General features: G+C 40.8%; 1 protein-coding gene across 2 annotated transcripts; it reads left to right on the top strand.

The window, feature by feature from the left end:
- Window positions 1–836: 836 nt before the first annotated feature.
- gata5 (GATA binding protein 5) lies at window positions 837–11,964 on the top strand. Of its 2 annotated transcripts, none has more exons than XM_022765924.1 (7): window positions 837–1,063; window positions 1,586–2,280; window positions 4,316–4,485; window positions 8,495–8,623; window positions 9,604–9,688; window positions 9,868–9,998; window positions 10,532–11,964. In XM_022765924.1, the coding sequence occupies exons 2-7, from the start codon at window positions 1,761–1,763 to the stop codon at window positions 10,649–10,651; spliced, it is 1,155 nt and encodes a 384-aa protein (XP_022621645.1). In that variant the 5' UTR covers window positions 837–1,063; window positions 1,586–1,760; the 3' UTR covers window positions 10,652–11,964. The 2 variants fall into 2 exon arrangements, with proteins under 2 accessions (XP_022621645.1, XP_022621644.1); XM_022765923.1 differs by having other exon boundaries at window positions 1,581–2,280.
- The last annotated feature ends 1,943 nt before the right edge of the window (window positions 11,965–13,907 follow it).

Genomic DNA, 13,907 nt, shown 5'->3' with positions numbered 1-13,907 from the left:
TGTGGCATGTGAAGTTATTGTTCTGTATATGGTTGGTCATTGGTCGTGTTTCTTATCGGACTGCAGCTTTTACAGAGAGCTCACTCACAGTTATCTCACCATAAAAAACCCACAACAAACTCTCTCTCCCCGCTACATTTTACTGCAGTGTTTGTTTTCATATAACACCTGATTCAGTTAAATGGACGTGTTTAACACCTTGATTTACATAAAACTGGTTCGGACCAGTTTGATTTTTAACATGTTCAATGAGCTTTTACCAAGCAGAGCAGGTGTGGCCTGTGACATCCGTCCTTTTAAACATGTGTTAAATAGTGTTTTTAAATTTAAACTGGATAATCTTCATAAAGTAAACAATAATATGAAAGTGTAAATTCATGCACTATTAAAATCTCCATATCATAACCTTAATATTACAGCCTATACACAGTCAGTTCTGTAGTCCGCGTTTATACATAAAAATGTAAACATTTCCATAAAAATGCGCCTCTTGTTTATCATCAACATCGTGCCTGGATTTAAATTCGTCCTATGGCTCTTTCTCTCTAATGAAACACAGGTTAAAGTCAACAAAAAGGGTGAATACAGGTGTTTCTTTTGCACCCCTCAATCCTCAGCTTCGGGTCCTCTCCTCCCCTCTCGGGCACCCAGGGGTCCCTCCCTCCCTCCCTGCCTACCGCCCTGCCTCCCTGCCTCCCTGCCTCCCTCCCTCTCTCCCCACCTAGGCCTACCTCGGAGCAGCGGACTGCGTCACGTGTTTTTCTCCCGTACAAATTTTCCTGTAGGGGAGCGAATAGGAGCACACCCATATCTGCAATTATCAGCGACAGTAACTATCTCCAGATATACGGACAGGAAGAGGAACGCTGCAGTCGTCCTGAAGCAGAAAAACAACTTTGGTTTCATTTATCTCCGAGCAGTGTGCGCAACTTTTACGCATTAAAGCAAACAGATATTTGGAGAGGCTCCGCGGTGCTCCCTGGTCCGTCTCTGTCTGTGTGGAGTGCGCTGCTTTGGACGTCTAAAGGACCGGACTGCTTTATCACCCGACCGTCCTTATCTGGTGAGATAATAACACTGAGAGCCCTTGGAAAGAAACGTTGTTCCTCCTATGCAGCGAGGGCTATTATCAAGCTTTTATGTGATTTCAGTTACTATTGATAGAAAATACATGCACGGTAGATATGGAGGGGGACTCGCTATCTGTTGTGTTGTTTGATTTGGTTTCCGTTATGGTTATGATTTAATGAGGCGGCGCGCGGAGCCTCAGGATATCTGGGGTCGCTGATAGTCGCCTCTATCTGCGCGAACAGATATCAGCGATCGTTAATGTCATTTTAATCAATTTCATGTCAGTCAGAATGATGCAGGTGAAATATGACGGATGATGCTCAACTTGCTCTGAGGTCTACTATCGTGCGTGAATGAGCAGCATAGATTTAACACATACAGTTATTGTGTGTATTGAATAAAACTTATGATTCTCAAAATGACTCTAAATTGTAAATATTCAAAGAACCTCGGTCTTTTTTTTCTGCTCTTATATTTATTACAATTATCTCAATTTATTTTTTGCACAGGACAGGAATCTCCACGAGTTTCTATTAGGTCCTCTGTTCAAAAAGGCTCAGGAAAATTCCTCACGAAAGGCTGGAAGAATCTTAACGCGTGGACATCATCACCTCCACAGGACAAAGACAAGTCTAAAAAATCCTCCAGATATTTTTCCATATTCCTAACAGGACATCAAATCAGTGAAAATGTACCAAAGCCTGGCCTTGTCCTCCAACCAGTCCCCTTACGCGCACGATACCGGGAATTACATCCATCCCTCGGCCAGCTCTCCGGTCTACGTCCCCACCACCAGAGTCCCAGCCATGCTGCCCACCCTGTCCTACCTGCAGACCTGCGACTCTCCCCACCAGTCCCACGGCCTCGGCGGGCACCACGGCTGGCCGCAGACAGGAACAGACGGCTCCTCCTTCACGCCCAGCAGCCCTCACCCGCACCACGGCTTCTCCTACTCGCACAGCCCGCCTGTCAGCACCAACACCGGCCGTGACGCGACCTATCAGAGCCCCCTGGTTCTCGGTAACGGCGCCCGGGCCGATCAGTACGGAGGCGCCTTGGTGCGCTCGGTCGGAGGCTCCTATTCCAGCCCCTACGCTTACGTGAGCCCGGAGATGGCGACGTCCTCCTGGACGCCAGGACCCTTCGAGAGCGGGGTGATCAGTCTGCAGGGCCGGCAGGGCGGTCTCTCTGGAAGACGGTCCAGTCTGGGTGAGAATAGTCCTCCAAACTAATATTTCTACTTCCATAAAGTGAACTTAAAATCACGAAGCGAAATCCTCAAGTGTATCATAGTCATTTGGAAAACAAGAAAAAAAAAATGAACTGAAATATTATTTATTAATATTATTATTAATTAAATGTAGCTATTAAAAGCATCACCAGCAGCTGGTTTGCTCAGGAATATTTCATATTTAAATCTGTTTTAAAATCAAACAATTGTCATTGTTATCTGTGCTCTCATATTAAGGATTTACAACTATTCCACATACTGATAATGATTTTTCTTTGTCCATATTTTACCACTTGACAAATATTCATTAATATTTAAATTAAATTCAGATTTTGGGGGATTATATGTCTGAATATGACCGTGTTTTTGTTGTGAAAACAACTCTGTAATAATATCCTGCTCAGCAGCTCAGTGGTCGGTTCGTTAAGATGTCGCTTGTCAGGACTAAAGGCCAGGTTATATGACGCTGCGGTTGTTATTTATTAAAGGAGCTGATAGAGAGGCCTCTAACTCTGACGGCTGTGGAGGACGAGAGTCCATCAAAGTCTCCCAACGATCCCACATTAGATTTAGACAATACACATCCCTGGCTAAAAAAAGAAAAAGAAACAATCAATTACAAAATGTTAATTTAATCCCCCAGCAACAGTCCAGTGCTGTGATGACAGGGTCCAATCCACACAGAGCCATCGACAAGACAATCAGCGCAGTTATCACCTCGATCAGACGGTCAGGGCCTGACGCGGCTCAGGACCTGCAGCCTCAGTGTTTACAGCGTTTGAAGTAGATGATGAGAAGTGAGTGAAGACAGAAGAAGGTTTTATGAAGAGACCTTGTGTTTGATGATCTGGTCTTTGGACTGTTTCACACCTCTCAGTCCGGACACATTAATTGAATCTCTTTTATTTTTCCTTTAGCCTTTTGTTGATTTAATTAAAGAGGGATTTCACACAAAAAATATGTAGGTGTTTTATTATAATAGCTTTATTATAGCCTGTATTTTGTTCATTTTAAATGGCATGGTATGACTTTATGACCCTTTCACATGAGGCATCGTTTATGTTTATTTCGTTATGATATTTCCTCTCATAAAGAATAGAGGTGTGTGGTAGTATGACAGTGATTATACAACGTTTCTATAAGATTTGATATGAACTTTGGCGGCTCCTGATAAATATCCAGCTCAGCTTTTAACCTCGTGTAACCCGTTTTCTTCTTCTAGGAAAAATTAGAGCCAGAGTCACAAGTTGAAAGACAGCAAAGTAGCTTCAGCCTCATCTTGACCGGGTCTCACCTCCCCCTCGGTCTCTCTCTCTCTCTCTCTCTCTCTCCCCCTCGGTCTCTCTCTCTCTCTCCCTCTAAACTGAGGGATTAGGAATTTGGGCAATTAATGGCAGGAGTCCGTCGTGTGTCAGAGCTGTGACATGGATGTGGGGGGGGGGGGGTTATCTCAGGCTGTATAACGCCCCCTCCCCCTCTCTCCAAACAGATTCCTCCATTCTGTCCTCTCCCTATTGATTCATTCGCGTTTGATCTCTCTTCATCACACTGAAATTCCTCCGCTGGCTATTTATCACGCATTGGCCCGTAACCAGACCCCCCCCTCCCCCCCCCCCCCTCCACTCCCACGCCCCGGTCAGTTGTAAAAGTTCAGAAAAGAATAAGCTATCGTAAACAGGGATGTTGTTGATTCCAGATTATGATTTCACATCCAGCTGCTTTCTCTCTCTCCGAGGACACAATCGGGAGAAAAGAGAATGAAATAGTATTATAAGGAATAAGTTATTGTAGGAGATACCTGAACGTCTGGACGGGGTTGTAATGATACTTTAAAACGGCTGTGGAATATAACTGAGCGCCAGATGAATACTTCATATTCTCCCAAAACACACAAGAAATAAATCAGGTATTGCTGTTTCACATCGAGCTCTCTGTGGGAGTTTTACGCACTTAATTAAAATGTTCTTTATACAAAGTTTATTTAATCCAGTACATGTGTCTTTCTGTGTTCAGACCTGATGGACGACATGCCCACTGAGGGCAGAGAGTGCGTCAACTGCGGCTCCGTGTCCACGCCGCTGTGGCGCAGGGACGGCACCGGACACTACCTGTGCAACGCCTGCGGCCTCTACCACAAGATGAACGGCATCAACCGGCCGCTCATCAAACCACAGAAACGACTGGTAAGACAGGAGGAGGGAATAAATACCTGTGCATTTACTCAATTTTAAAGTAGGCCTACTTGTACTTTACTTTATTTACTTTATCTATATAAAATGTTATTTTAAATTTCCTAATAATTCTTTAGTCACTTTTATTTAAACAACATTTTGAATGCTTGACTTTTACTTGTAATTATTTTTACACTGTGATGATGTACTTTTACTTGAGTAAAGGCGATACCACAACATTTTAGAATTGTACTTATTAGATTGATAATATTTTTAGGAGTGATATAAATATCGAAATGCATCCAAGTAAATTGTTTTAAAAAATGAATTACTGTTGGTCTGATAAAAATGTATCTAAATACCCACCTTTAATATCAATATAGGATATACACAGTTGGCAAATATAAAAAAGACAAGGATCTGATTTAATGTGGAGGTGAAAGTAAAATTGGAGGAAAGTAACTACATTTACTCAGGTCTAATTTTGACTTACTTTAGATGGGTATTTCTATTTCGCTTTTTGTTCTATTCCATTACATTTCAGGGGAAAATATTGAATTTTTTCCACAACTACACTGCTTGATATTGTTGTTACATTGGATTTTGAGCTTTCATGTAACATGATGCATTGTATTGACCAGGCCAACAGCTACCGTTTGAGGTTTTTATGATCTATCAATTAATAGTCTATAAATTAAAAAAAGGTGACTCAGAATAAGTGAGATCTTCAAACATATTTTTTGTATGAAACCCAAAGATATTCCATTGCAGCAAACCTTCATAGCAGAAAATAACATTTTGGTTCATAAAAGCAGCCATCAGTTGGACAGCAAAATAAGCATTTTTAATAGCAGACATTAAATNCCCCCTCTCTCCAAACAGATTCCTCCATCTGTCTCTCTCCCTATTGATTCATTCGGCGGTTTGATCTCTCTTCATCACACTGAAATTCCTCCGCTGGCTATTTATCACGCATTGGCCCGTAACCAGACCCCCCCCTCCCCCCCCTCCCCCCTCCATCCACGCCCCGGTCAGTTGTAAAAGTTCAGAAAAGAATAAGATATCGTAAACAGGGATGTTGTTGATTCCAGATTATGATTTCACATCCAGCTGCTTTCTCTCTCTCCGAGGACACAATCGGGAGAAAAGAGAATGAAATAGTATTATAAGGAATAAGTTATTGTAGGAGATACCTGAACGTCTGGACGGGGTTGTAATGATACTTTAAAACGGCTGTGGAATATAACTGAGCGCCAGATGAATACTTCATATTCTCCCAAAACACACAAGAAATAAATCAGGTATTGCTGTTTCACATCGAGCTCTCTGTGGGAGTTTTACGCACTTAATTAAAATGTTCTTTATACAAAGTTTATTTAATCCAGTACATGTGTCTTTCTGTGTTCAGACCTGATGGACGACATGCCCACTGAGGGCAGAGAGTGCGTCAACTGCGGCTCCGTGTCCACGCCGCTGTGGCGCAGGGACGGCACCGGACACTACCTGTGCAACGCCTGCGGCCTCTACCACAAGATGAACGGCATCAACCGGCCGCTCATCAAACCACAGAAACGACTGGTAAGACAGGAGGAGGGAATAAATACCTGTGCATTTACTCAAGGACAATTTTAAAGTAGGCCTACTTGTACTTTACTTTATTTACTTTATCTATATAAAATGTTATTTTAAATTTCCTAATAATTCTTTAGTCACTTTTATTTAAACAACATTTTGAATGCTTGACTTTTACTTGTAATTATTTTTACACTGTGATGATGTACTTTTACTTGAGTAAAGGCGATACCACAACATTTTAGAATTGTACTTATTAGATTGATAATATTTTTAGGAGTGATATAAATATCGAAATGCATCCAAGTAAATTGTTTTAAAAAATGAATTACTGTTGGTCTGATAAAAATGTATCTAAATACCCACCTTTAATATCAATATAGGATATACACAGTTGGCAAATATAAAAAAGACAAGGATCTGATTTAATGTGGAGGTGAAAGTAAAATTGGAGGAAAGTAACTACATTTACTCAGGTCTAATTTTGACTTACTTTAGATGGGTATTTCTATTTCGCTTTTTGTTCTATTCCATTACATTTCAGGGGAAAATATTGAATTTTTTCCACAACTACACTGCTTGATATTGTTGTTACATTGGATTTTGAGCTTTCATGTAACATGATGCATTGTATTGACCAGGCCAACAGCTACCGTTTGAGGTTTTTATGATCTATCAATTAATAGTCTATAAATTAAAAAAAGGTGACTCAGAATAAGTGAGATCTTCAAACATATTTTTTGTATGAAACCCAAAGATATTCCATTGCAGCAAACCTTCATAGCAGAAAATAACATTTTGGTTCATAAAAGCAGCCATCAGTTGGACAGCAAAATAAGCATTTTTAATAGCAGACATTAAATCTTGTCACAATAGGAAAAGTAGTCAGCTGGTCTATTCAGGTGTCCCAGTAAAATAACAGTGTGAACAATGAACCGGCAGCACGACCCTGAAACTGAAGCAGCCAAATGGAAATCAGGCAACATTTATTTCATTATTTACACCTGAGCTTTCTTTATTGTCACATGTCACAATGTCTTTTGTGACAAGGACCTTTTTATTTTCTGTTAGTCAACTGACTGATTAATGGACTGGCTTTGTCATAGATTAGATTACCCAATTTAGATAAAATTAGCTCCACTTTATTTAAAATGCCGCTCACATGAGAATGAATTAGTGATGATAATCTTTTATTACATGTAATGCTATAACCATCTGAAGAGCCAGTCTGGATTTGTAGTATGTTTAACTCTTAATACTTGAGTACATTTTAGTGATAATACCTTTTAATTAACTTTTTACTTGTATGCAGTTATATTATGTTTGCATTGTGGTAACTTATTTTTTTACTTAACTTAACTTTACTTTAAAAAACCTGAATTTTTCCACCACTGCATATTGATAATATGTCACAAGTCAAATATATATGTTGTATATATATGTATATGTGCCTAACTTAAAGGTCCCATATTTTATAAAGTGAGATTTCCATGCCTTCTTTGATTATAGATCAGGTGTAGGTTCTACGTTAATACTGTTAAAGGATCAAAGCCTCAGTCCACAGAGAAATGCACACAGCCTGTATTCAGAAACTGAGCCTTAAAATGAGCCGTCAGGACTTCTGTAACTTTGTGATGTCACAATACAGTCACAGCTCTCAGCCATGCCCCCAGCATAGCCTAGAGTGTTTACCTGAAATCTGCTATATTTTTATTAGATGACTCAGAAAACAGTCAGTTTAATTAATAATAATTAATAAAAGTCTCTTCATGTATTATTTGTTCTATAGATGTAATATATGCTGACACAGGTCAAAGTAGCTAATAGTCTATTTGTGATTACAGGGCATTTAGAAAGTGGAAAACAGCTCTGTGGTGGTGTGATGTGGTGTGGGGGGTCTCAAGGCTTCACAGCTGTATTTTTCCCAGGAACTCGTCTCTCCAGAGCAGCTGTGGTTGAGAGTTGCCCTGCACTCTCCTTCCACCACTCGGCTGTTTTCTCTGTTTTTATTTGTCCTGCAGTGACCTTGCCCTTGGATGAGCCGTTTTTAGACGAGGCTCTCCGAGGCAACGTGATTTTCTCCTCCTGCTTGGTTCTTTCTCTCCACACTTGTCGTGTGAATCCAGGCTGATAGTCTCACTATGGTTTGAGACAGAAACATATTTTTATATTGTCCTTAAAGGTTGTCCAGCTAGTGAGTTATTAGGATTTTTTGCATGGGTATGTTGAGGGATAATTCATCATTGTCGCACCAAACCGCAGACTGACATCCTGCAATTCATTCTGAAAGTTAAGGGAACATTTCTCAAACTGTAGTTCAAGGATACAAAGATGTTAGGTGTGATCCTATTTCTGACTGCACCGGAAGTTCTCATGGGGGGTTTCAGACATTAAAAGTCGCTACTGTTTTCAATTCAAATGTCATTTTTTTCCCCCTCTCCACCTGCAGCAGACCACGCCCCGCCGAGCCGGCCTGTGCTGCACTAACTGCCACACCAGTACCACCACGCTGTGGAGGCGCAACGCAGAGGGAGAACCTGTCTGTAACGCCTGTGGCCTCTACATGAAACTGCATGGGGTAGGTAACACCGCAGGGTTTCTTCTCTTCAGGCTCTTCCTCCTCCTTTGGGTAAAACAGCTCCTCTGGCAAACCTCTCCTCCAGTAGGGAATAGTTCATTATTTGCGCAGTGTAAAGCCTCTTCAAGGGCATTGTGGTCACTGTTATCAGGGTGGGAGGGGAGCTTGCGTGGCTTGTCGTGACAATAGCTCCTTTTACACAGCCTGTTCAAGGCGGGAATGTTCCGCCTTTGCTGTTCTGTATAATAGGTACGAACACGGGATGGGGGGCATTGTTGTTCTGGAACAACAATGCCCGATGTCTGCGTCAAAGAGAGAACCTAAATGCCGGGACATGACAGACCCTCCAATCAGCGTTCATCACAATTACATAATAAAATGACAAATGAAAACTATACAAAATCTGCACATTTTTTTAATTCTTCATATTCATGCTACTAGAATTTTCAAAATATAAATATAAAGAACATAAATAAAGGTGTAATTTTCAAAATATAGATTATAAAAAACAATAAAACATAAATAACTTCAATGCTGTCACACTCCGAATAATTACATTACTACATTATAAGGACAGCTTATTTTTATTTAATTATCATTATATTAAAAATATTTTAAAAATCTAAATATTTTCAAAAATAGTTGGCAACATTGTCATTACAAATCGTCCATTGGTTGTTTACGGGGGAGTGAGCCGCATTTTGATACACTGCTGTGGAGTTAAGTCTGTCAGCGCTTGGGGGCCCCATAACAGACCTGGGGCCCCAAGCAGTTGCCTGCGTCGCCTGTTCACAAGCTGCGCCTCTGATTACACGTCACGCCTCTGATTCCTGAATGCTGGCATGCCGTCTGAAATCACACACTAGCATTATATCGACTTTGTTTGGTTCAGTGTAAACAAGCAAAGACGGTGTAATGAGGGGTTGTATCAGGGACGGGGAAGTTCACTCGACTAATGTATGTTGCTGTACTCCCTACAGGTGCCTCGTCCTCTGGCCATGAAGAAAGAGAGCATTCAAACCAGGAAGCGCAAACCCAAGATGCCCAAGAATAAAACATCCACAGGTATCCACTGTTTGATTTACGCTGATGTATTAACCCTCTGATGACATGTTGGAATAAAACATTTGAATATTTTAAAATCTGATTAGGGGTAAAAGTGTTCATAAATCAGAATGAGGACAAATCATTCTGAAAGGTGTCTCAGTCTAATAACTCATTTGACTGTGCTGTTGACTCTTTAGGAGGATCCTCCACCTCTGACACCAGCTCCCCAACCTCCCTCTCAGTCTCAGAACATGCCTCCACCATCAAGAGCGAACCCAACATGGCCCCTTCACCCTATGCTGGACAGACGGTCACATCTGCCACTCAGGTGAACCTCCTCTCCCATACACAGGTCATACAAAGAAAGGGAGAGAAACCTTTGGCTATAAGCATGAGCAAACTCATTAGCTCGGTTGATAATGGGACAGTAAGTTGGTGCCGTCAACTCACGAAAACCATTCCTCTTTCAGCAGCGCGTAGCCAAAAATAAAAGTGGATGGTGCAACACAGCTAATAAGCTACGATAGCTTCCCCAAATTCTGGCCCCTCTGGCTCTCCATTCTCCCTCACAGGTCAGCGCTGTCAATACAGCTCAGCTATTGGTCAACGATGCAAATCCATGTGTCAAAGGTCACCAAAGAATTTTGCATGGATTTACTCTCCCCCTGCACATGAATCCGCTGATCGTGGTGACAACATTGCGGTGAATTCACTTTTGACCTTTTAAATCCTGCTGTGACAAACAACCCTGATGACATCATCAGAGCCACAGGCACATAATGAATCATTTGAATGTTATGTGTAAAACTACTAATTTGCATTTATTTTTGCTGAACTGAAGTGTCTCTTTCCTCCCTGCAGACGGCTTCTCAGTTAGACAGCACAGGATCAGGACACGTGGACATTAAATACGAGGATTATCCTTTTGCCCCGACCTCCATGGCTCCACACAACTCCTGGTGTGCTCTGTCTCAAGCTTGAGCGGCCTCGACCCAACAGGACTGCCGCACCGACAGCACGCAGCTCACTTTGGCTTCAGCACGGAGGCCGTCTTCTCTGTCCTGTGATTCTGGAGCTGTGCAGAAACACTGTTGTATCAGCATTAAAATGGGGGCTCACGCAGTATCTGATGGCTGCATGTGTTCACACTCACTTAACTGAGGACTTCTAATCTGCTGGCTGTATCACGTACCGGGCCCCTGTGACAGACAGGCTCAACGCAGCTCACCGGGACCATGCTTTAACTTAACAAGGACACAGGGTACCTGGGCGGCAGTTTTACAAAAGGATGAGTGTGTGTTATCCCCTGCACACCGACCCGGTGACCCAGAGCTGACCCCAGCTCTCCTGGATTTCCTCAGCGCGCAACAAAAACTACCTATTGCTAAAAGAAATCTCTATTTTTGGAGAAACACTAAACCAAATATATCAATGCAAAGACAATCAAGTGGAATGTAAAAAAAACACAGTAACTCCTTTGAATAGCGGATAACCAATTTTTTGTGATATTTTCATTTTTTTTGTGGCGTTTTCAAGAACATAATAACAATACTTTCATCCTTTTTTTTTTTTGTCATCACAGAATGAAACCTGTGAAATGGGCAGAAAATACCTTTTTTATTGCTGTCGAACACATCTCATTACCAACATGTAGATGATTAACTTTTATAGACACATTATTTATGTTGAGATAAGGACAGTTAAAAGTCATGGCGGACACTAAAACCAGCCGGTTGTAACCCACCGCTCACTGTTGTGGATCGGCTGCTGTGCCGTGTGGCCTCTGAGCTACGACACTTAGATTATATGCGTGATTTGTTTGTACAAGATACGGCGGATATAAACTTGTATCTCATGAGATTTGTTTTTTTTTTAAAAAAAAATCAGGACTGGTTGTTTTGATTCTGACATCATGGCGACATATCAGAAAGCTTATCATTTTACTGTATTAACATTTGACATTAATTAAAGTGCAATGACTCCATTTTTTTTCTTTCCAAAAGTTGAAGGCAAAACACAGAAATTATTCTAAACATATTAATCTAATTTTATTGTCTGTATTTTGCCAATATGTAAGGGAATTTTATTGTTATACTGTTCTGAAGAACTCTCTGCTCTCTCTGTTTTCGATGCTCTTTGGAATCTGTTCAGGTTAATAAAGTGATTCACATTTTATATAATTGATAAATGAAAATTTGTTTGATTTTCAACAGACTCTCACAAACAGCTTCAGTGCACTTGATGATGATGAGGTGTTAAGAAGATATCTTTTCATGTGATAAGTCGTTACTGTTCATAAGCACCTCACAAATATGTTCTTATGAATGGATGTTACTTAATAGTGTTGATTACATTAAAAGTGGGAAGCAGTAGTATTACTACTATCACCTGGAGTGACAGCATCTGAAGCACGATCCTTCATTCATTGCTTTACCTTTCTGTTTCAACTGTTTATATATTATTTTTAGTTGTTTCAGCCAATTACCTATTTTGGTTGTCTATTTCAGCCATTCATCTATTACTAGAGTAATAGATCCCATACTGCTTTTTCCTTCCTAATACTGATTTCGATACCTAAACTTATACCTACTGATCCGATACCATTAGATAAAAAAATTTTTTTGCAGTTGTACCCTGAATGGTTGTGATATAATTGCTGTCACTGTTATATGACATGGCTCAGGTTAAACCCTTTGTAAAACATGAAAAAAGAACAAAGATTTTTTTGTCTTTTACACATTACATTTTTCTTTATAGATTTCTTTAGACGTGCTCTACTTACAGTGAAATCCCTGCTGCTCATGGCCACATCGAATAATATTTACCACTTTATCTGGTGTTTTCTGATTCAGATCCCTGCACTTCATTGTGTTTGTGTGTGTGTGTGTGTGTGTGTGTGTGTGTGTGTGTGTGTGTGTGTGTGTACAAGCAGGGTGTGTGCGCCCGCCGGTTGCTCAAGCAGACAGCATCGACCAAAGGTTGTGTTCCAACTCTGCTTTATGGTGGCCGGGTACGAGTTGGCCACAATGCCGAGGAAAATACAGGCCTGTCAGCAACAAGGCTGCTGCTTTACTGCCGTCATGGCGACATCCAGGCACCGCTGCACCAACAGCACTGCCCAGCTTTATGACTGTTGGCCAAGATGTTGATGTCTTATCTGTTGCTGGGAGAGGCCCGCTGCAGCACGATGTCGAGATGCAGACACATTTTTTGGTCTGGCAGGAGGAAGTTTGGAGGATGGGATGGGATCACAACAGATCACAACTGCAGTACAGTGTTTTACAGTTTTAACATTAAAACACTGCTTTTAAATGCTAAATGGGTTTGTAACTCCACATCCCCAACTTGTAATGCTAGTTTTCTGTAATAAATGATTAGTTTCTAAAACCAGGGGCATAATTAGGATTAGGCTATGTTCTAGGACTTCACAATGGTAAATTTAGCTTTTACAGTGTCAATGGAATAAGGATTCTCCACAGCTGTAACCTCAGTCAACACTGGCACCCCCAGCCCATTCCCCCTCAACAAACACACACGGACCCACCAGCCACATTTACACTCAATTGTCTGTGAATTGAGTGGCCTCATTACAACCATCTTGCAGTAAAACCACTGAAGTGTGAATGGAGGGTGAGGGGTGGGAGTGCTTGTGTTATCTCAACATCAACCTGCCCCTGTCTTGGCTCTGTTTTTCTTTTAAAGAAGGAGTTCAAATTATGAATACTTCTTGTAGTATAACTTTAAAACTTGTGTGTAATTCGTTCCAACCACATTTCTTTCATTATATTTCAGGGTACCAACCTAAATATGTAGATCCTGAAACAGGCTTTGAAAAAGTCACTCCTTGCTGGAGTTCTTCAGTTTCCTTATATATTTAGTAAGTGGAGGACAAAGTGACTGTAAATAGCTTCTTAATAAAGACAACATATTGCACTAAGAGACGAAAATGACAGCAGCAAAACTTTCGTGGTTAATGGGACTCAGAATCGTTTAACTGGTTTTATTATGATGGATAAAAACTTATCTCACATTAAGCAACATTATCAATTATCATATTTATAATTGATAAATATAGTTGATAAATAATTAGACATTTCCACCATAACTTAAAATGCTCAAAATGTCCTGACAGAGCAGCTCGACACCCCCAACTTATCCTCCCCAATTTTAAAACAAAATCTATGCCCCCAACTGCATGAATTTCTATATATTTTTGAACACACATTTATGGTCCCCA

This window comes from Seriola dumerili, unplaced genomic scaffold, assembly GCF_002260705.1.
Source record: "Seriola dumerili isolate Sdu_G_001 unplaced genomic scaffold, Sdu_1.0 BDQW01000800.1, whole genome shotgun sequence".
NCBI lineage: Eukaryota > Metazoa > Chordata > Actinopteri > Carangiformes > Carangidae > Seriola > Seriola dumerili.
This window is presented reverse-complemented; position numbering and strand designations above follow the sequence as displayed.